The sequence below is a fragment of the Neophocaena asiaeorientalis genome, unplaced genomic scaffold (assembly GCF_003031525.2).
Source record: "Neophocaena asiaeorientalis asiaeorientalis breed wild unplaced genomic scaffold, Neophocaena_asiaeorientalis_V1.1 scaffold238, whole genome shotgun sequence".
NCBI classification, from domain to species: domain Eukaryota; kingdom Metazoa; phylum Chordata; class Mammalia; order Artiodactyla; family Phocoenidae; genus Neophocaena; species Neophocaena asiaeorientalis.
Genome location: NW_020174555.1, coordinates 223,384 through 247,564, shown reverse-complemented (window position 1 = coordinate 247,564; position 24,181 = coordinate 223,384). Strand labels below are relative to the sequence as shown.

Genomic DNA, 24,181 nt, shown 5'->3' with positions numbered 1-24,181 from the left:
CAATGGTGAAAAACTGAAACCATTTCCACTGAGATCAGGAACAAGACAATGTTGCCCACTCTCACCACTATTATTCAACATAGTTTTGGAAGTTTTAGCCAGAGCAGTCAGAAAAGAAAAAGAAATAAAAGGAATCCAAATTGGAAAAGAAGTAAAACTGTCACTGTTTGCAGATGACATAATACTATACATAGAGAATCTTAAAGATGCTACCAGAAAACTACTAGCGCTAAACAATGAATTTGGTAAAGTAGCAGTTTACAAAATTAATGCACAGAAATCTCTTGCATTCTTATATACTAATGATAAGAAATCTGAAAGAGAATTTAAGGAAACACTCCCATTTACCACTGCAACAAAAGTATAAAATACCTAGGAATAAACCTACCTAAGGAGACAAAAGACCTGTATGCAGAAAACTATAAGACACTGATGAAAGAAATTAAAGATGATACAACCAGATGGAGAGATAGTCCATGTTCTTGGATTGGAAGAATCAATATTGTGAAAATGACTATACTACCCAAAGCAATCTACAGAGTCAGTGCAATCCCTTTCAAACTACTAATGGCATATTTCACAGAACTAGAACAAAAATATGACAATTTGTATGGAAATACAAAAGACCCTGAAGTCCACCTAGAGGGGTGGAATAGCGAGGGTGGGAGGGAGACACAAGAGGGAGGGGATACGGGGATATATGTATACATATAGCTGATTCACTTTGTTATACAGCAGAAACTAACACAACATTGTAAAGCATTTATATCCAATAAAGATGTTAAAAAATATGTAAAATTTTTAAAAAAGAAAAAGAAAAAAGCCAGGAACCTCATGAACATGTTCAAAGCTCTAGCTCTGGTTGGTCCTACATAATCTTAAATGACAAGAGAAACAAGTTAAAAGTTAGGTTATGTTTGGATGATAAGGCTATTTAGGTCAGCTTTTGTGGAAACACGTTTAGCAAATTCCATCCCAAAGATATTAAACTGAGCAGTGTATTAGGTTCAGGTTTTTGGATCCCGTTCATGCAGAGCACAATAAAAAAGCTGGAAACCAGTGCTGGAATCAGATACTGGTGCTCTGGGAACCATTTCCAGGCCCAGTGTTTGCAGATGTCACCAAGAGTTCCTGAAATGGCTGAGTTCTGATGTTGGCTCTTGTAGTGAACCTACAAGTAGGGATGTACAGCATGGGGCAATGTCAAAGCCGCAGTATGGGGAAAGCTCAGCCTCACGTGCTGGATCTCACCTTGAGCTAAAGATTGTCATCAGAGACATGCAGGGGAAGGGGCCTACACCACCTATTCATTTCGGGCAATACAGTAATAGATGGACAGATGGGCAAAGAAGTAGAATATACTCCACTGCATTTTCAGCTGTATCTATGAGCCAACCCAGAAGTGTTCCAATGGCTCCACAGTTCCAATGAGACCCAAATCTGTCCTTGACCCCGAGGGCATCTTTAGACTCCTGGCTTTGTCAAAGTGCCAGACTGGGTCATCTTAAGAGATGCCACGATCACAGTCACCTGGTTACCTCCAAGGTATCCTTAGGACCACAGAGGCCCTCTGGGTAGCCATAAAATAGCACAGATGTGTGACAGAAGGACACAGAAACAGGAAACTCAGGGAGAAGTGGGGTGACTAACGGGGTCTAGTTTTGGGGTGGGGGGAGTGGAGAACAGTCAAAAGCAACGTTCCTGGAGAGGCATTCTAGGCAGTACAACTTGTGTAGTGAGCAACAGGAAACAACTTGGGCAGACCGCTCCAGCTAATCAACAGTTGTAGCCTGAGCCACCAAGGGTTGGAACCTCCAATGGCAACAAGCCCTTCAAGGGACCTCTGACTCATGGGCAGGTGTATCTGTGGTATAGCCAGTGTGTGAACTCCACATTGACGGACGCAGTGAAGAAAATTTGTCCAAGTGGAATACAGAGGGTGTTCATTTTAATTGACAAAGCAATGGTGACATGGCAGCACATGGATGCATTTGCTTAAAAAACAAACAAACCCCTCCCCCCCAAGATTCCCCTTTCTAAATAAATGTTCAAAATTACCTAAATTTACATATTATAGGGAACTCAAAAGAATTCCTTTAGATCTCATGCTATGTAGGAAGTAATATTTATGATGAGTAAAAAGAAAATAAAATACTGGTCTAAGCCAGCCCTTCATAGGTCACAGGCAAGTCTTCTTATACACGACTAGTCCAAGACTTGAACCATGGAGAGTGTTAATTGAGGACCTTTCTCCTCTGCAACGTTTCTCCACTCAGGCCATACTCAGGTCTAAACCATTGGTTCTCAGCATGCGGTCCCAGGACCAGTAACATCAGTACCACCTGGGAACTTGTTCATGTGCAAATTATTTGGCCCCTATTGAATCAAAAACTCTGGGTGTGGGACCTGGGAATCTGACTTAAGGAGCCCGCCAGGTGATTCTGATGTGCCCTGAGATGTGAGCACCACTTCTCTCCACATTGCAGTAGCCTGGTCTCAGGTGCAACAAGCCCAGGGTATGACTCTGAGGCCATGAGATGGATAGGCTTCAGTGGGTGTGCTTGTGTGGGATTGGTCTGTGACAACGGGATCCCGCTCTGTGTGGCCAAGGTCAGCGCAGTGTCTGCCTTATCACGCTTCATTGGATATGGAAACCATCAACGCCAAGACAGTTTATTGCTAATGAAGCAAAGTTAGACAGACTCAGTCTTTTGTTTCTGCCATTCCTAATCCTCCTGTCCTGGGCCACTGGCAGAAGTAGTTCATGCCCAAAAGGAAAATTGGGTTACTTAAACCAGGGTTTCTCAATCTTGGCACTATTGACATTTTTGTCATGAGGAGCTGTCCTGTGCATTTTCAGCGGCATCCCTGGCCTCTACCCACTACATTCCAGTAGCAGCTCCTATCCCCCCTCCCATCCCGCTAAGACGTGACCATCACAAATGTTTCCAGATGTTGCTTCCGAGGCAAAACTGTACTGGGTTGAGAGCCACCAACTGAAACCAAACCATTTCCTTCAAAGTGGTAACAAAGGAGGGATGTGGTGGGAAGAGGAGCAGGCTTCCAGCGGCCCCCGGGGTGACTCACATTGTTGGAATGACCATGCTTCTGTCTCCACTGCACCAGCACTATCTGGGCGATGACCAGGGCACAGAGGAAGATCAAGACCATCTCCACGTGCACGGACTCATGGCCGTGCATCTTGTACATCCTCTCCTGCCGCAGGCTGGAACCAGCAAAGGAGGTCAGCTGAAAAAGCCCTCAACTCTTGCACATTTAGCAGAACAAGAAAAATAGGTGGGATTCATAAGAAGCAACTGGGAATTTCAAATGTAGGGTTTTTGAAGCTTTGATTACAAAGTTTTCCAAAGTCCTTCTTGGTTCCTCCCTTTCCCCGGGCTTGGGGAAGGGACAGCTGAAAGGAGGAGCCTGAGTTTGTCAGCAAAACCAATTCCTCTCAGCCCTTAGCTTTCCTGTGTGCTTTTGGTCTCAGCCTTGTCCTTACAAGGAAAGTGATGGGGCCAAAAGCTCACTGATGGGCCCTGGGAAGATCTGGGTTCTAGCCCCTGATCTGCCACGTTGATCACCTTGGGAAAGTCACTTATTCTATTTGAGCCTCAGTTTCCTCATTTGCAAATCTCAAATGATGATCCCTCTGTACCTCGCAGGATTGGTCTAAAACTGTAAAGCACATATATATTTTATTTGTACCTAGATGAAGAATAATAATTGCTATTAGGTTGAATCATATGAAATTGCCATTTTTGAAAGTAAAAAAAAAAAACCAGTCAAATATTGGTAATTTCAAGTAATTGCTAACATTCTCAAGTACAAGGATATCCTGCAGATGGTGCCTGTGAAGAGAATATTATCCGCGGGGCTACAGAAAACTCCTGGGTTGTATAAATCATTTTCATTATAAGGAGAAAGAAGAGACCTAATTATTATCTTAGGCACAAACATTCAGAGGATGGCTAAATGCTTCAGTGTTTAGTTGGACTCTTTAATTTTATACAATGGTAGAGAAAACCACTAAAATATTATGTCATCTGGTTTAACTTCCTACAGCAGAAGTGGTCTCAAAGAGAGTCTAGAGCAGAGGCTCTTGACCTGGTCTGTGAGTTGGAAATCACTGGGGAGCTTTTAAAAATCACAGTGCCCAGGCTGGACCCCAGATCAATGAAGTGAGCATTGCTGGGTGTTCTGGGCTGAACTGGGTCCCCTCAAAATTCATATGTTGAAGTCCTAACCCCTAGGACCTCAGAATGTGACTGTGTTTGGAGAGGGGGTCTTTAAGGAGGCAACTAAGGTAAATTAGGTTGTTAGGACGGGTCCTAATCCAACATGACTGGTGTCCTTATACGTGAGGACACAGACTCCCACAGGGAAGACACAAGGAGAAGATGGCCACCTGCAAGCCACGGAGGGAGGCTTTAGAAGAAATCAAAGCCTGCCGACCTCTGGATCTTAGACTTCTAGCCTCCAGTCTGTGAGAAAATAGATTTCTGTTGTTATAGCACCCAGTCTGTGGTGCTTTGCTATGGCAGCCTGAGCAAACCGATAGAGATTTCCAGGATGGAATCCAGGCATCAGTAATTTTTAAAGTTCCCTGTGTGATTTTAAGGTGCAGCCAAGATTGGGATTCACTGGCCTAGAGGAGAGAGCAGTCTGAGATCAAGATTAGGGAAAAGGGGGAAAAGTATGAATCTTGCCAATCAATTATTTTATAAATACTGGTTAGCGTTATCTTTCATCCCAAGTGGGGAACCATCAGTCACAAAATCTCTCAGCGTCCACTTATGACTGGTCACAATATATATTTAGTCAGAGCACTGATCAGAAAGCACTCCAGGGTAACATTCTGGGACCTTTTAAAGGCACTTGTTGGGTACCTGGGTTGAGTCTTTGTCTTTACCAGCAATTCTACAGAGCTGCTCAGTAAGAGCCCCATCCAAATCCCAGGGGTGCCCCCTGCTGGAGAATGCACAGAAATGAGCCCACAGACCCTCATAAATATTCCTGCTTGAGTTCAACTTTTCTGAGATGGAATCTGAGAATGTTAGTGCTGGGAGGTACCATAGATGTACTGAGACCCCTTCATTTATCAAAGGAAGAAGCTGAAATCCACACCAGGTAAGCAACCTGAATAAAATTACATGGCTATTAGTTTCTGTGTTGGAAGCTGAGCTTAGGAGCCGAGAATGATTTCTAGAAGCTCTTTTAAAAATATATTCATTCTTCTGAAGAAATGGGAAGTGCAAAAAAAATAAAAGGGTACAAGCACTTAGTTATAGTTTTTACAGCCCCAAATACCAAATAACTATTTAATATTCTCTGTAATGAGTGGACTTCAACTTAGGCCATGTAGATAGAAGAGTGAATTTATCATCAGTCTAAAAGAGGGCTTGCATAGATATCAAACAAAATATACTTTATGACATTAATCTATTTTGTGCATATACAGTAAAATGCATCTCGGATGATTAACCTATGTGGAAGTACTTTGGAAAGTATAAAGTAGTGTACAAATGTAATAAACATTTCTACTTTGATTAGGAATATATTCATAATTGATAACCATAATGCAAAAAAGGAGGAACATTTCACTTTTGTTTCATTTGGTGCCCGTAGGGGTCCAATGGTCCCACAGTAGGTGCCATAGCACAGGGGAAACAGCCTGTAAAGAAAACCAGATGTGTCTTGTGCCTCAGAGGACAAGGACATATAAGGACATGTATTGAGGGACATACACATTTGTGGGACTGCATGGAGCCTACTGCAGAAAACAGATGAAATCCCTGTGGCTTTGGTCTATACAATCACTGTGCACACATGGCCATGCTAACCCACCTTCTATACTGGGAAATTTATAAATAAAATGATGGCTTCATTTAAATTCTCAAACTGTTAAGATGGAAGTCTAATTTTTAGTATACCATCTATAAAAAAATACAAATCACTTACTTCCACTCATCATCTGCAGAAAGCTTTGTCTGAGAGATCTGAAAAACATAAAAATTTTTCTTGTTTTACTTCTCAAAGTTTTCTTGTTTTCTTAGCTTGCATTTTACATTACATGAGAAACCCAAACCATGAAAAAGAGTGATGTTTCTTAGTACTGGAATAATTTAGGATGAAAGTGCTAATAAAATATTTGCTTTTGGAACAAAAACACACATACACATACACACCCTAAACAAAACAGTAATCAGGTCACTATTAATACATACTTGATTCTTCTGTCTAAGGTCAGGGAACCAGATGAGGCCCCATTCCTGTGGTTTTGTCTGGCAATTCAGTCAAGGTTGTAGGGAGTGGCCTCCTAATGGGCAATGTTACCCTGGCTTCTGGTATATGATCTGTGAATTGGAGAACCTCTGAAAAACATCTGTTTTGCTGGTGTCTTAAATGATGCCAATGAGTAAATATCATCTCCAAGTTCAAGGTTTTAGAGTCAGAGCTGACCAGCTACTTGTTTGCAGCATTTTTGTGTCCTCCTGTTAATTTAATTTAAACCCTGACCCCAGGGAAGGGGGGTAATGTGGCCTTGCCCTTGCACACTGAGCGGGAGAGCATAGAGACCATCCCCAGGAAGTGCTTTAGGCTGACCTACAGAGTGTTCCCACATGCTGCCTGCCTTCCGTTGGTCACTGGTAATCCACTACCTTGGGTCATTTGAAGCCTTTAAGGCCAGTCTTCGAAAAGACATCATTGATGTCTTATAAGCTTATAGCTTATAAGCTTTGTTGCTTATCTATTTTATACACAGTAGTTTGTATCTCTTAATCCCACACCCCTAATTTGCCCTCCCACCTCCCTTTCCACTTGGGTAACCACTAGTTTGTTTTCTATATCTGTTAGATATAGATATCTATATCTGTTATATAGATATATACTATATCTATATCTATATCTTTTCTATATCTGTTAGTCTGTTTCTCAAGTCATTTTAAAAGAACTATGATAAATTATTCTACAGAAGACCAGGAAAGCTTAGGGAGTGGAAATTATAGCTGAAAAGATTTCTGCTAAATATTGGATACAGTTAAGAACTTCCTTAGATCAAGTGATATTGAAACAATATTCTTATTTCCTAGGGAACAAGCACATTATGATAATGATAATGATGTGCTTGGAGACATCTCTTTCCTAGTAATAGTTGCCTATAGTACAATAATTTTTTCTAGGGTGGAATCTACTTTTGGACAATTCTTTTCTGGTATGTAAGCCCACCTGGGATCTTAAGAGGATTTATTTTGGAGATTGAAATGACACTAAGACTTATGCTTATCTGAAGGAGAAGCATACGGATAGCCAGGAAAATTCAGAAGAAGAGTTAAAGACTTGGCCTATGAGCCACTGACATCTACAATACAGCCACAGAAATTAATTGAAAGCATTACTGGCCCAGGAAAAAGAAGACAGATGAGTGAACAGAACACAGAGGCCAGGGACAGACCCAACTCCCTATGATAAGCAGTGAGAAATCAGTGAGAAAGAAATGGATTGTTCAATAAATGGTGCTGAGACCATTAGCTGGTCATTTGGGAAAAATGTAAAGCCGGATCCATACCCGGCTTCAGAAGGATCAAATATTTAAATGTAAAAAGGAAAATCTTAAAAGGGCTAGAAGTAAATATGGGTAAATATTTTAATAATCACGCAGTGAAGAAGGCATTTCTAGGTATGACGTGGAGCCCAGAAATTGTAAAGTAAAAGAATTGATGAATTTTGAGGACATAAAAATCAAATACGTTAAAATCACTGATATTTGAAAGACAAATTAAACTGGAGAAGATACAACATATGTGAAGGCAAGAAGTGAATAACTTGAATAGAAAAAGAGCTTTTACAATTTAATCCAAAAGAGAAAAAACATTGCCAAAGGGCAAGGCACGTGAACAAGAACTTCATAAAAGAGGAAATACAAATGGCTCATTTATGAAAAGATGTTTCAACTCACTAGTAAAAACTTTGGAAAAGCCTTTGTGAAAGAAGACCCTTGGGAAGGCTGCGGGGTGGAGGGGTCCTAGCACTTCTGGAAGTGTGGGTGCAGCTGGGTGAAAACAGAAGGTTCAGTTAAGAGTGGTGGGAGGCTTTGTTGTCCTTCTCCCCTGCACCCCACCGCTAGGGCAATTGGACGGGGCTCCGAGGGCCAGGAGCTGGGAGGGAGGGCGGAGGCATTGAAAGCCTGTGTCTGGAGGAGGGATCCCAGCCCCGTCCTCAATCAGGCCCCACGGGCTTTGCCTTGCTCTACAGGGCCCTGTGCATCTCTAACCTGGAAACACAAAAACTTTTTTTTTGTCTTTTCTAACTCTTAAGAAAATATTTTGAAAGTTTTGTCGCTGGTTGAGTAGAAATTGACAGAAGAGGGCTGGTGTAGGGTGGAGGCCCTCAGGTGGGTTGAGGGAGAAGGGTGGAAATAAAGAACAGCTCCAGCCCTGGGAAATCAGAGATAGAGTTTTTAATTTGTCCACCCCCCCAGGCCATCCGAAGCTGGTGTCTAAGCAGATGGGGTCCCCCTTGTAACTGCACTGCCTCTCTCCCTCCACTGCGGTGGGGTCGTTTGGAAGGAGCTAGGAACAGCCTGGAAATCCTAAGTCTGAGAAGTGAGAAGGTAAGGTGTGCGGGGGGGGCCTTCCTACCCCGGGTCCTTGGGGCGTCTGATGGCACCAGTCCTCCTCCCTGGTTTCTGTGCTGCAGTGGGTTGAACTATGTCCCTCCACGCCCCCCCCCCCCAACAAAGATATGGACAATTCTTAACCTCTGGTACCCATGACCGTTATCTTATTTGGAAATAGAGTCTTTGCAGATGTGATCAAGTTAAGGATCTTGGGATGGGATCATCCAGGATTTACAGTGGGCCTTAAAGCCAATGGCTGGTGTCCGTATAAGAGAAAGTCAGAGGGAGATTTGACACCCAGAGACACATAAGCACAGAGGATAAACACGCAGGAAGAGGCCACGTGAAGACAGAGGCAGAGACTGGAGATAAGCAGCTATAAGCCAAAGACACTTGGAGTCCCCCGAGGCTGGAAGAGGCAAAGAAGGATTCACCCTAGAGTCTTTGGAGGGATCATGGCCCAGCCTATACGCAGGTTTTGGACTTCTGGCCTCCAGAACTGTGAAAGAGTAAATTCCTAATTTTTTTTCCCTTTTTCTATCAATATTTCTTTTATTTTCTGTATTTTTAAAATAATTTTTATAGAGTACAGTTGATTTACAATGTTGTGTTAGTTTCAGGTGTACAGCACGGTGATTCAGTCATACATATACATGTATCTATTCTTTTTCAGATTCTTTTCCCATATAGGCCATTACAGAGTACTGAGTAGAGTTCCCTGTGCTATGCACTAGGTCCTTATTAGTTATCTATTTTATATATAGTAGTGTCGGTATGTCATCTGAATCTCCCAATTTATCTCTCCAGTAAAATTTCTATTGTTATGGCAGCTCCGGGAAATGGATACACGCATGTCCAGCCCCAGCAGGTCTTTTACACTCCGGTTTGCAAGCAGCGGGGCGGGTGGGGAGCGCATGACCCCTGTAAGCTCTGGGTCAAGTAGGCTGCACAGGTCCCGGGTGGACCCTGCAGGCAGGCCTGGCAGAGCAGCTTGGCTTATAGTCTTTAGACATGTGGCATGTGGGACTTTATTTGTACTCTTGCCCTCGGCCTATCAGATGCGGGCCTGACACTTGGCTGGGGATGCTGGCTGCCAGACAGCACATGGAAGACCAGAGGACTCTTTGTAAAACCATCCAGGACAAGAGAAAAGACTTACAGACATGGACCGTCATCATTCTTCCCATGAAAAGGCCCAGGTAGGTCCCCTTCCAGCTCCTGCCTGTCAACAAGTTCTCTCTGCTTACGGGAGCTTCTGAACAGTGTTTTAGTGTCTCCCCTTAAATATAAACAGATGGCCAAAGATCACCAAGTCCTTGAGTCAGGAAAGGGTTCTGCAATGATGACAAGGACCCCAGGCTTTAAAAATGGAAACAAACAAAAGCTCTTAGAAATGAAAAATTTGAGAACAGAAATTGAAAATCTAATGGAAAAGTTGAAGATAAATTATGAAACTCCCTCAGAAAGAATAACCAAAAACCACCAAAGGAGATGGAAAAGAAGAAAGAAAATATATGAAAATGAGAGGATCTGGCCAGGAAATCTCAAATCCAAAATAGAGTAGTTCCAGAACAAGACAACAAGATAGCTGAAAGTAAGAAATTTAAGAGAAATTCTACAAGAAAATTCCCAAGGATTGAAAGACACCTGTTTTCAAATGAAAGGACTCCCAGGTGCCCAGCACAATAAATGAAAAAAGAGCCACGTCAAGTCACATCGGTTGGAAATTTGAAAATTGTGGCTCAGAAGGAAGAGCCTATCCAGAGAAAAAACGCAGGTCAAATGTAAAGGATCAAAACTCAGGATGGCACTGACCCCTGAACACCATCTCCACAAGTTACAAAGAGAGCAGAACAAAGTGTTCAAACTTCCAAGGGAAAATTACTTCTATAGACAAACTACCAATCAAGTCTGGAAGCAGAATGAAGATATTTATGGACATGCAACATTTCAAAAACATTCATCTCCCATGTGTCCTGTCTCAGGACGCTCGACTGAAACAACAGAGTAAAGTGAGAAAGAGAAAAACTGGATTTCCAGGAAAGAGGGGTGCAACCAGCAGAGTCCCCTCCAGGTGAAGGGATGCCCCAGGAGGACGGTGGAGGGGCATCCAGGACTGGTGTCTGGGCCTCAGACTGGGGATGCGGCCAGCCTAGACTGGACCAGGCATGGGGGTTTTCACCAAGTGCATCTCCAAGAAAAAGATGAAGTCGAGAGATCAGCCAGTGTTTTCTGGCATGTTGAGAAGATCCATACAATTCAAGGAGTGGGTTTGGGGATGAACGGGTGACTGGTACACAGAAAACTAAGGAAACCAGGACATGAAACTCAAGGGAAAGCAGAATAGTACAGAGTGCATGTGTAGTGACCCGGCTGGGAGTGACTAGTACTCACTTGAGTCGCTAACGTGGGCAGTGAGTGAAGACTTAGCCAAAATGTGTGATGTAACTAAATAGAGAGGATGGAAGAAAGGAAAGCAGTGGGGGTCGGGTGGACAGGCTGGTGGGAGAGAGTATAGTTCTCATCATCCACAGTAGGGAATCAATCAGATAACACCAGTGACTAAAAATCAAGAAATGCTGCGTGATCATGTTATTGAAGACATGGAACACATACCAGAAAAAATGGGTGGAAGGGTTGAAAATTGTTGCCTCTGGGGAGTGGAAATCAGGAATGGAGAAAGGTGAGTGAAAGTGAGAATGCTTTTTTGGTTTGTTTTAAGTCTTACAGAATTATGTATGAGTCTTTAAATTTGGGATGTACAAAACTTTAATAAAAATTAGCAATAAAAAGAAAAAGTTCCCATAACAACAAGGTATAATTTTCACCGAAAAGAATGACAAGGGGGAATATAGCCCTCTCACACATGTCACGTGTGGGTGTACATCAAGACAGTTTCTCTGGAGAGAAATTTGGCAACCCATATCAAAACTGTAAGTGTTTGTCTATTCTAGTGTAGAATGTTCTAGGAGTATTCTCTAAGGAAATGAAGAGACAAGGAAGGACGACACAAGTGTTCATGTAATTTTATTTATAATATCGCAAAACTGGCAACAATCTATGTGTCAGTGTGTGAGGGATCAGTTACTGAGTTATGGTATCTCTCTGCAAAGCAAATCCATGTAGCTCTTTAGAATGATGGTGCAGAGCCATACCTATCAACGCAGAAATATTTCCATGATGTATGGTTAAGAAAAAATGCATGCTCCAAAAACAGCTGTGTATAATATGAACATATCAGTGTCAATGTGCAGTTATATAGAATGAAGAACAGGGACATCCAGAAGAGAGAGAGATCCAGAAGAGTTACCAAAACGTAGCCATGACCCGTGGGTGGTGCTGGATCTTGGGATATTTACTTCTTTTTTTATATTCGTCTATACTGAATATATTCTACATGAACACGTCACTTAAAAGAAATCAAGCAGTCGTGTTTACTTGGTCCTCTCCTTGCCCCTTCTCCTTGTCTGTCAGTTGCCAAGCCCTTTTCTTCCTAACCCTGCATCATCATTCCAATCGACCTCTCTTCTCCTTGTAAGCCAAATCTCACTTTTGAGTTCTAGATTCTTCTAATGAAGTGACTCTTACACAAATCCACCTGGATGTCCCTCAGGCACACGAACTCAACCTGCCCCAAACCGAATACATTAATTTCACCAGAACTGCTCCCATTTCAGCGCCCCCCACCTCCCCCAATAGCCCCACATCCCATCCACCCAATCGCTTAAAGCAGAAACCTGGGGCACCATTGTTAATCTAACCCTCCGCCTCCAGCCTGTCACGCTCCCGTTGACACTACCTCTAAAGACCTCGCAAACCACTTCTTTCCACCTCTATGGCCTCTATACCATCCATGTTTTCATTCATTCAACAAATATTTATTTATTTATTTATTTATTAATTTTAAATAAATTATTTATTTATTTATGGCTGCATTGGGTTTTCATTGCTGTGCGCGGACTTTCTCTAGTTGTGGCGAGTGGGGGCTGCTCTTCGTTGAGGTGTGTGGGCTTCTCATTGCGGTGGCTTCTCTTGTTGAGGAGCACAGGCTCTATACATGCGGGCTTCAGTAGTTGTGGCTCGTGGGCTCTAGGGTGCAGGGTCAGTAGTTGTGGCACACAGGCTTAGTTGCTCCACGGCATGTGGGATCTTCCCGGCCCAGGGCTCAAACCTGTGTCCCCTGCATTGGCAGGTGGATTCTTAGCCACTGCGCCACCAGGGAAGCCCTCAACAAATATTTATTGACCACCTCCTGTGTGGCAGGCACTGAGTGGGGCTGGCATACAGTGGAGAATAAGACAGACGAGGTTGTGTTCTCATGAATAGAGCCTTGTGCGACAGAAAGGGTAGACAATAAACAAATAAACAAAACAATTACCTAATGGAGTAAATCCTAGAAGAAAATAAACACAATGTGTGATAAAGCATAACCGGTGGTGGGGGAGGGGTCCTGACTCTAGATGGGGGGCGGGGAAGGCTTTCTGAGCCAGGAGAGATGGAGATGGAGCCAGGCACCAGGGTGCTCCCCTCCTCCTGGGGCCCTTGCCTTCGCCTTTCCCCTCTTCAAACAGTGAGGTGATCTTATCAAAAGCCAACTGATCACATTAACATCCCCCTGACCACCCTTGTTAATGTCCCTCATGAGGCCTTGTGTCTCTTTCTGGCCTCACCTCCGTCCACTGCCCCTGCACACCCTCTGCTCCAACTAAGCAGAACCTTCTGTCTCCTGAATGCTTTTTCTGCACCGCCAGCCTCCCTGTGGGTTGCCCTGGACCCACTTCCTCCAGGAAGCCCTTCAGGTTTGGCCCGTGAACACTGTTGCCACACTGCACCGTCATTGATGACTATTTCCATGTCTGAATCTGCAGGAGGGCAGGGCTGGGCCACCCCCCCGCCACCACTGAACCCCCACTGGTGCCAGTTCTCATCCTTTCTCACCCCAGCTGCTACCTTTCCCTTTCAACTCTTCCCTCATGACAATCCATCTGATAGAGGAATCTTGCTAAAACGAGTGGCAAAAGCAGAACAGTGAACTCAAACTACTGATGTCCCTAGGGCACATGTGAGCCGGAGGAAAGGGTATTAGGTTTGGAGGGCTGCGTCCAGCGATAAGGAATTCATGTTACGGGAGGAGGACAAAATTCCTGTGCATAGAGGGGAGGGGAGGGCTGTGAGGCAGAGAGCAGTTTTGGGGCAGAGGTGGGTCTTCTCGGGGGACGATAGAGCCTGCAAAGCAGACCTCAGTCAAGCAGAGGAGGGAACACATGAATCCACACTCTCTGCTCTCTTGCACTCCAACTTTGAGGCGTCTCAAAAGCACACGAGGCTAGCTGGCTCAGCAGAACCCAGGGGTGCCGCTGAGCTGGGGGGAGGAGGATGGTGGGGAATGGGGCGGACCTCTGCCACAGAGAGGTTGGCTGGGAGCTGCGCAGACTGTGTCCCAGGTCATGGGGTTGTTTGCTCATTCTTCATTCTTTCAGTGAATATTTCTTGACATCCTGCCATTTGCCAGACTTTTTTCAATGCTGGAAACCTAGTAGCTAGTAAAGCAGATGAAGTGCCTGCTCTCTTGGACCTTGGGAGGTGATGGAGGCTCTTAGAGAAACAAATACACAAATAGACTACTTCAGGTGGCAATGGCGATGAAGGAAAATAAAACAGGGTGAGGTTCAGAGTGAGAGGGTGACATAATGTATAGGGAAGTTAGTAAATTTTTACTGGGTGCTCAGTAACCCTATCTATTTTTCTTTTGTTTTCCCCGGCTCTTGTAAAGTCTGGTTTAAACCAGCACCTCTCAAACTTTGATATGCAGTCACCCAGGGGTCTGGTTAAAATGCAGATTTTAATTCAGTACGTCTGGGGTGGGGACTCAGACTCTCACTTCTAAATAACTCTCGGGTGACACCTTGGCTTCTGGTCCCTGGACCACACAGCTCTGCCTTTGGGGCTAAGGGGAAAGCTGTGGGTCCCTCCCAGTTAACAGAGGGACCGTGCCTCCTGAGGGCGACGGCAAGACAGTGATGTCAGCCTTAAGGGAGAGCAAACAGCAGCAGCAAAAGTGACCCTTGCCAGTCTTCTGGCCCTCCTGGTGTGCAGAGGTCTTCGTCCATAACTCTCTCTGGATGATCCGGGTTTGGAACCAGCAAGGAAGCCATGGAGTTTCCTTAGAGCTTCTCCATTTTGGAGACGAACTCCCAAATGCATAGTGCGGGACACGAGGCCTACAGCAGCCTAGCTCTCTCCCTTATCTTTCACTACAAGCCTTCATGAACCCTGGATTTCTACCAGGGTCACAGTGAGTACTGCTCCTTCTCCCCTTTCCCCAGGGTCTCCATCCCCCAACAATGTTCTTCACCTCCAAGCAATTTGGTACTGCTGTTCCATCCGTTTAGAATTTCCATTCCCCTCATGGCCACAAGGTCAGATCTCACCCATCCTCCGAGGCCCAGCTCAAATGCCATGCCCCCCACCAGCCTTGCCCATCCCCCCTGCCAGGAGAAATCCCTTGCTTCTTAGAAATCCTACAAAGCTTCACTTGAACCTGTTTTTGGTTCAGTAATTTCTTCCTCCCCTCAATGAGCTGTGTCCTAGTTCTACTTTCCTTCCAGGATGTGAGCTCCGAGAGGAAAGGCCCACCTCTAATCGTATTCTTCCCCCACTCCCTACCCCAGTTCCCAGTACCTGGTCATGACCTAAGAATTGTCCTATGAATGAAAAATAAATGAACGATTGGGTTTGAAATCACCACCAGCAGGAGGAAGAACGTGCTAGCCCAGTGATTCTCAAAGCTCAAGCAGTAGCACCCCCTGGGAACTGGTTAGATTGCAAATGGTCAGGCCCTACCCCAGAGGTGAGGCTTGGAGACCCTGGAGGCAGAGCCCAGCAATTGATCTACATCTACTTTTTAACCAGCCCTCCAAGTGGCTCTGATGCTTGCTCCAGAGTGAGAACCATAGAGTTGAGCCTGATGTACATCCATCATTCCTCAGCTGCCCTCCTCCAGTGCCTTGGCCTTCACCCGGTTCCGCCAGGGAGCAAGGAGGAGAGAGAGGGGTGCAGCCAGCACGGAGGGCAGGGAATGGATAGGGCTGAGTAGAAGGCTCATGCTGGAAGAGACAGAGTGGGTGGGGAGACATGGAGGGAAGGAGGAGAGAGGAAAAGAGGGGAAGGGGAGAAGAAAAGGAAAGAGGCAGAGAGGGAAATGGAGAGGAGCTCGGCCTCCTGGGGTGCGGTGGGGCGGGGTGAAGAGACAGCATTTTCCAGAAGGTCATCCCTCCCTCCATCCCCAGCCAGTTCACACCGGGTGCTGGCAGGGGACCCTGGAGACCTATCTGTGTGGCCTCCCAGCCCCTGTGCAGGCCTTGGGACCCCAGCCCGGTGTTCCCCCATGTCCGCGCCCCACACCCGGTACTTGCTCGTGCTGGGGGGGCGCCTCCAGCCCCGGTGTTGCCCACGTGGCCATACCTCCAGCGCACACAGCTGCTGCCGAGGGTCTCCGAGTCTGCGGGCGGGGGCTGCCCAGATGCCCAGCCCCGGGCAGTGCGGTCCTGGTACCAGCACGGGGAGCCTCCTGCAGAGCAGGGACGCTCATGATGGTCACCATCACCACTGAGGAGACTCTCAGGGTCTCGGGGCCCTCTGTGGTGTAGCCATTCCATCAGCCGCCTTCACTAGTGAAACGTCCTGTGCCACCCCCCCCACACCCCACTTCCCGTGCTCTGGGCTGGACCCAGCAGCTCTGTTACCAGGCTACAGGAAGGATAAGATGTAGGGAGTCTAAGAGTGAGCAGTGGAGATGAGAGAGGAGCGAGGACGAGTGAGGTCATTTTCTCCTCAGTTCTCTCCCTCAGAAGTGTTTATCAGAAGACAAGAGTTCAGGTGATGGTCCATATGCCCAGAGACTGACCCTCTGCTGCCTGCCCAGCCCCCTACCCCTTCTTCCTCAGTTATCTGCAGCCTCAGTCAGGTGGGACAGCTCCCTGGTAGAGTCCCATCGGCCCCTCCACAGATGGCAAAGGAGGGAAACTCCACTGTGGGAGAATGCAGAGCCCCTTCACCAATGTGCTCCTCCAGGACCTGGGCCTTCCCCTGAGACATCACTTGAAGTCTTGTCTTCTGGGTCCAGCCCATGTAATTTGCAACTTTGTTTCCCAAATTGAATGGTTGGCAGCTGACTCCATCATCAATGTGGAAAAGATGAACTTTAGTTCTGTTGTTTAGCGGTAATTTCTTCAGCATGTTAGCCTCAGTCTGCTGACCCCATCCTCTCCTGGTCTAGAGCCCCGAGGTGATTGCAATGATGTAAGAGAAGAAATGAGATAATGTCATAAAGGTGCTTGAAAAACAAGGTGGAATCAAGCCTAGATAGGAAAATATGGTATATTGTACAGGAAGAGAGAAATAGACCCATGGGTTGGAGGAGAAAGTCTCCAAATGGACACATGCATTGACAGGAACTATTTTTATGAGAAGAATGGCAAATCAGCAGGGAAAGGATAGACTGGGTAGTAATTAGCTTATCCATGTGAAAAAAGTTACAGCATAACAAGACAAACATGGTTTAAAAAGCAAAACTTTAAGAAGACAATTTAAAAGAATATCTTTGTCATATCTATATAGTAAAGATATATTAAACAAAAGTCAAGAAGAACAAACCATGAAGGAAAAGATTCATAAGTTAGTCTACATTAAAATGTAAAATTTCTGGGCTTCCCTGATGGTGCAGTGGTTGGGAGTCCACCTGCTGATGCAGGGGACATGGGCTCGTGCCCTGGTCCGGGAAGATCCCACATGCCACAGAGTGGCTGAGCCCATGAGCCATGGCCACTGAGCCTGCGCATCCGGAGCCTGTGCTCTGCAATGGGAGAGGTCACAACAGTGAGAGGCCCACATACCACACACACACACACACAAAAGTAAAATTTCTGTACAATGGAAAGTTGCCATTAAAAAGAAGCAAGCTGTTAGACATTTCTCCAAAGAAGACATACAGATCGCCAAGAAGCATATGAAAAGCTGCTCAACATCACTAATTATTAGAGAAATGCAAATCAAAACTGCAATAAGGTATGACCTCACACCGGTTAGAATGGGCGTCATCAGAAAATCTACAAACAACAAAAGCTGGAGAGGCTGTGGAGAAAAGGGAACCCTCTTGCACTATTGGTGGGAATGTAAATTGATACAGCCACTATGGAGAACAGTATGGAGGTTCCTTTAAAAACTAAAAATAGAATTACCATATGACCCAGCAATCCCACTATGGGCATATACCCAGAAAAAGCCATAATTCAAAAAGACACATGCACCCCAGTGTTCCTTGTAGCACTATTCACAATAGCTAGGTCATGGAAGCAACCTAAATGCCCATCAACAGACGAATGGATAAAGAAGATGTGGTACATATATACAATGGAATATTACTCAGCTATAAAAAGGAACAAAATTGAGTCATTTGTTGAGACGTGGATGGATCTAGAGACTGTCATACAGAGTGAAGTAAGTCAGAAAGAGAAAAACGAATATTGTGTATTAACGCATATATGTGGAACCTAGAAAAATGGTACAAATGAACCAGTTTGCAGGGCAGAAATTGAGGCACAGGTGTAGAGAATAAACGTATGGACACCAAGCGGGAAAAGCTGTGGGGGGTGGAGGTGTGGGTGTGCTGAATTGGGCAATTGGGATTGACACGTACACACTAATGTGCATAAAATTGATGATTAATAAGAACCTGCTCTATAAAAAAATAAAATAAAATTCAAAGAAAAAAGATGTGGTATACACGCACACACACACACACACAAATAAAAAAATAAAAAGAAGCAAACCTTGGACTAAGAGAATATATTTGCATTTATCTAGCTGTCAAAGGATCAGTGGTCAGAATAAACAGAACTGTTAGAAATAATTTTTTTCAAAAAACTGAATCATTAGAAAAGGTCAAGGGATGTAAACCAATTGGAAGAAATAGTTATGAGATGTTTTTGTAATTTAAAGAGAATTAATTACTGCATTTATGTATATAAGAGTTAATCTAAAGTGCATGCTTCACGGAAATGCCTTGTATATGTTAAATTACTGAAGGCAAAGTGCGTCCCTTCCACCTTCCCACCCATTCCGACCATCTATTACTTTCCCCATTCTCTGCTGAGAACAACCGAACTGCTGATGGCTGATGGTGTCCCCTAATTGTTTGATCTTGCAAAAGACCACTATATTGCTTTATAAATGATCTTTTTCAAGTAACTTTCTTTTTCCCTGTGCCCCTTTCCTCTTTCTCATACCCTTTTCATAGTGATAGATAAAATTTGTATTTCATCCTCATCATTACAGCTAAAATGGGTGATTCAGGATGTCTTCAGCCAGGTGCAGTGCCGGTCACGTGGAGTAGGAAGCTGGAGGGAGGGAGTCTAGGAGCCTAGCGGGGCCTCTCCTCTGTGAAGGGCTGGCAATGGCAGATTCAGTCTAAATGGGGCAGGGGGGTCAAGTTCAAAACCATCCAGGCAATGTGAGTAATCAACTGCTTGCCTGGTCTCAAAAATCAGTATTAAAAGAGGCGCCAAAAGTTCTGCACTCAGTGATTCTTGGGGTCAGGGGCAGCCTGGGTCATTGATGGGGGCAGTCATCCCTTAAAGGAAAGCGACCCCAAAGCCAGGTTCTACCTTGGAAGATGGAGTGACTGCATAGAGATAATTAGGCTGACTTTCCATCCCAGCACTTCAAGCCCCATCCCCCCATCTGCCTCTGGATGATAGGTTAGTCTTCAGGTGTAGACACTGGCAGAAATCACGCAAGCTCGTCTGATTTCCGACTGCCTGGGCTCCTGACTACAGTAGCAGTGTTCCCAGGCCCCTCAGCCTCACGGGGTAGACCTTTGCATTTTCCTTTAATTAAATCTGCTTTTGCTTAGTAGTACTCAAGACAAATGAAAGATGCTCAACTTTATTATCTCATCCTTTAATTATTAGTATTGTAACATTATTGACTTCTACTTTTTTGGCTAAAGTGTTCAGTATTTAGCTATATTATGGTTACATGGAGTTTTGTGAGCTGGCGTGTGGCCCTAATCACCATTTATAACATCGCTGCTTTGGGAAAGTGTATTCTGCCTTTCAAACCACAGCCTTTCAAACCACAGCCTTCCAAACGCACATTTGGAACACAATCCACTTGTGAGCTTGGAACTCTCTGTACTGATGTCTCTTGGCCCAGGGCAGCCCCACTACCAAATGACATGTGGTTTAAAGTTCATGTAACAGCTGGTTCATTTAAATAATGTTAGCTGGAGCTCAGCTTTCAGGTTCTCAGGTTTCTGGTTAATTTAAAATCGAGGTGGCAGCAGAGTCTCAGTGATCAAACAATAGCATGTATGGGGCTCCCGCTTCCTATATAGAGATGGCACATCCCCACTCTTCATGGTTTTCTCTGCAGGTTTTAGGACTAAGCCTCTTCTGAGGGCAAGCTTTCCAGTTCTGCTGAATAACTGATCTTGAAAAAGAAGACCTCCTTTTAAAAACCAACTATACTTTGAAGCCTGAAAGTTCAACCTGGGTCATTTCGGTTTATTGAGTACAGGGGCCCTCTCAGCAGGAGGAAAAACCACATTTAAATCCTTGATGGGGGTTCTTCCCTCTCCCCTCTCCTTGTTTTCCTTTCCTGGTGCCTCCTCTAAGAAGTCTCATCTTTACTAAGTTAGAAGCCAGACATCCTGTCCCAGGCCAGCCAGCCTCTCCCCTGTCCTATCAAAAGAGTTAATACTTATCAAACACCTACAGCATGCCATGCTTTGGGCTAAGCAGGCTACATGTCTAATATCATTTAATCCTCAAAATGACCCCCAGTGACAGGAATCAGCATCTCCATTTTGCAGATGAAGCCATATACGTTAGAAGAGGGTAATTGTTTCATCTAAGAATGCTGAGCTGAGACACTGCCCCACTAGTGCCCTAATCCCTGGGTGGGGTGGGAGGTCCCCTGCTTCATGGGGGTGCCCCCGGGAAACCCCGTCCTGGTGTGGAAGTTGTATTTGTCATTTCTAGTTAAGACCAAGGACTTGCCGTCGTAATTCCTCTACCTCAGGTTAATTGCCAAGATCACGTTGCACCTTTGTTCCACAAAAGTCACATTCTCGTGAAAGAGAAGTACTAACATTCCTATTTTCTCTTGACTTTAGATATTTGTCCTACTTGGGGGCTTGGAACAAGATCAGTTATAAAAGCAATGCCAAGAGGACACAGTTATTATTTTCTGGAGTAAAAAGCCTTCCACTGTGCCTTTCTGGCCTTACTTACTTTGCTCCCTGCCTGCCATAAAAGCTAAGACTTTTTCTAGTGCCTACCAGTGCCAGGTACTTTACATACACTCAATCCTCAAAACCACCCTATGAGGTAGGTGTACTATTCTTACCATTACTTACAATTAAGGACAAATAAGGGCTTCTGGGCCATCCTCTCTGCTTATAATGCCCTTTCCTGTCCTCATTTGGATCTTCCCAAGTCCCACCCCTCAGCCAAGGGCCTGGACAACTTTAGTCTCTCACCAGGCTTTCCCAGATCCCAGGTGGGAACACATCTCTCTCAATCCTGTGCTCCCACAGCTTTTTGCATTTGCCTCTCTATTCCAGACTGTTTTGCGTTCAAGGTGCTGGCACATATGTCTCTGTCAGCCACCAACTGCAAAGGCTTGTTGAGCAGAGACCCATTCTCATCTTTATTCCACCTCTGCATCTAGCACGATGCCTGGCCTGGAGCCAAATGGAATTAGTAGTGTGGTCACATTCCCAGGACGGATATTTTCTTTTTTTTTTCTTTTTTTAACATCTTTATTGGAGTATAATTGCTTTAAAATTGTGTGTTAGTTTCTGCTTTATAACAAAGTGAATCAGCTATACCTATACGTATATCCCCATATCTCCTCCCTCTTGCATCTCCCTCCCACCCTCCCTATCCCACCCCTCTAGGTGGTCACAAAGCACGGAGCTGATCTCCCTGTGCTATGTGGCTGCTTCCCACTAGCTATCTATTTTACATTTGGTAGTGTATATATAGGATGGATGTTTTCCCTTAGCCCATAGCCTGCAGAACTTCCTTCAGGAAGGGGACGGAGCTGCTGTCACTGTGAACACAGACTTTTGCTATCTACTCACTACAGAACAATTGAGAATTCTGTACATCGATACGGACTTAAAATAAGAGGCCTAAACTGTGCCCTGAACATAAATCCATCCAGTTCAGAATGTGGGTATACTACTTGCTTTATGATGTGGCATTGTTCACCAGGGCAGGGACATACTTTTGCCATCACTTAGAGATGCTGACATGGGATTGGGAGAAGGAAAGCCGTGCCTGGTTAAGGCTTGAGTCTGTTCCATTCTCCTTGTTATTTTATCCTTGTGTCGAAGGAACATAAATTTTGGTGTTCAGCCACATAACTGCTGAAAATATGTGGCACATGAGTGTTGATGACATAGTTGCTTTCCTAATTTATTCCATAAATGCAGTAATCCTAGCACATCATATAATAGTTGGAATAGTGCATGGATGGAAATAAAACACATATTTATATTATTTTAGAGTATGAGAGAAATGGAATATTAGTGTCTTTGGTTGGTTGTTGTTGATTTCACCTTTTTTGCGGGGGAGGATGAAGGATTTCAATTATTCCAAGTAACTAAATGGTTATAAACAAAACTTCGTGCTGGGCATGTTGTCTAATTATGGCTATTTTTAAATTTTAATATCTTGGCATAAAATTACTTATGTATGTTTAATTTTTATAGCAAACATATTTTGCTAGGTCTCAAAAGAAGGAAAATTTTAGAAGCTATCCTAGATACAATAGTTAGTGTATAACTCAGGGAATAGTTTGACTTTACCAGTTTAAGATTTTCCTGAAGATATCCGCCAGAATGACCGTAGTCTTGGGGATGACTTTAAGAGAAAAACTCAAAGGACGTTTCATGTGGAGACAAGTGTGTGTGATCCCAGTGCACAGCAAGACTTGAGTCCAGGTCCTACTTCCACTACTGGCTCTCTAGAAGTTTTGGAGACAGGGTCTTTATCATTTCCCCTTAGTTGCTATTGTGTTCATATCCTATGGCATTATTAATGTGAAATAAGGATGAAAAATCTCTTGGGAATATGTCGTCTGAGTGAAGAGTCAGGAAAGAGAATGGTCAGAGCTGGTAACATGAGCCTGAAAAACTTGATCATTTACTGGACTTGGGGGAAGTTAATTATCTTTGCTTTCCAAATAGCTGAGGAATGGAAAGGACAGCAGCCAACTAGGAATAACTCCCAGTGAGAGCTATTCATAAAAGGAAGATAAGGTTGTGGAAGGTGAAGTTAAATTTGGTTTAACACATGTTGATTTTTTTTTCAAGTATGTTCAGTATCATTTTATTGACATCTGAATACATAGGTTGAAATAACTGGAAAAAGATGTCGAAGGCAGATCATGGTAAGACATACATTGAATAAAATGATAACAATAATAAAAATCAAGTCACTGATTGCATTGATATGTTATACATTGAGTTAGGAATTTCAGATAATTAATTATTTATAGTCATTTGTATCTTTGCATATTTATAGCAGTAACTCTGTGAAATGGATTAAGAAATGCTTGTTCCAATTTTACAGATGCATAAATTGAGGATATATTTTAGGTATTTTATTTAAGGTCTTATGGATTGAGTGTCTGCCCTTCATACAGACTTTAGTTAATTTAACACGTGTTGATTTTGAGGTCTCTCTAGGCCACGCAGGCAGAGTAGTCCACAGTGAGAGAAAGTCCACTCAGGAGAGAAAGTCCACTCAGGTCTCTCTAGGCCACGCAGGCAGAGTAGTCCACAGTGAGAGAAAGTCCACTCAGGAGAAAAATAAGGGATAGAGATAGAGGTCTGGTGTTGGCCAAATTCACTCTATAGAATGAATGGCATTGTCTTGAAAGTCAATGTGAAAAAAGAAGGCAGCCCAGGAGTATAGTTGATAGTTAAGACAATGAGTTTCAGAATCAAACAAGCTGCAGGTGTCACTTACAACATACACACTGTGTCACTTTAAGTCTTGGGATACCTGACATTTTTTTAATAATAGACTTGAGATATAATTCACATACTATACAATTCACCCTCTTAAAGTATATGATTCAGCAGTGCAACTATCACCACTATATAATTTCAGTACATTTTCATCACCCCCAAAAGAAAACCCATATTCATTAGATGTCACTGCCCATTTCCCCCTTCTTCCACCCATTAGCAACCACTAATCTACCTTCTGTCCATACAGCTTTGCCTGTTCTGGACGTTTCATATAAATGAAATCATACAATATGTGACCTTTTGTGTATAATGTTTTCATTTAGCATAATGTTTTAGGTTGTAACATGTAACAGTACTTCATTTCTTTTCATGGCCAAATAATATTCCGTTATACAGTTAGACCACATTTTGCTATCCACTCAGTAACTGATGGACTTCTGGGTTGTTTCTACTTTTTGGCTCTATGACTGATGCTGCTATAAAAAATTCAGATACAAGTGTTTTTGTTTTGT

The 24,181-nt window shown here is 44.0% G+C and overlaps 1 protein-coding gene across 1 annotated transcript in view; it reads right to left on the bottom strand.

Moving 5' to 3' along the window:
- Positions 1 to 16,281, bottom strand: part of RNF175 (ring finger protein 175) — a 71,073-nt gene extending 54,792 nt beyond the window's left edge. The window contains 4 exon segments of the mRNA XM_024757463.1: positions 3,088 to 3,226; positions 5,965 to 6,002; positions 9,471 to 9,589; positions 16,035 to 16,281. Of these exon segments, the coding sequence (XP_024613231.1) occupies positions 3,088 to 3,226; positions 5,965 to 6,002; positions 9,471 to 9,589; positions 16,035 to 16,281 (543 nt within the window).
- Positions 16,282 to 24,181: the final 7,900 nt, after the last annotated feature.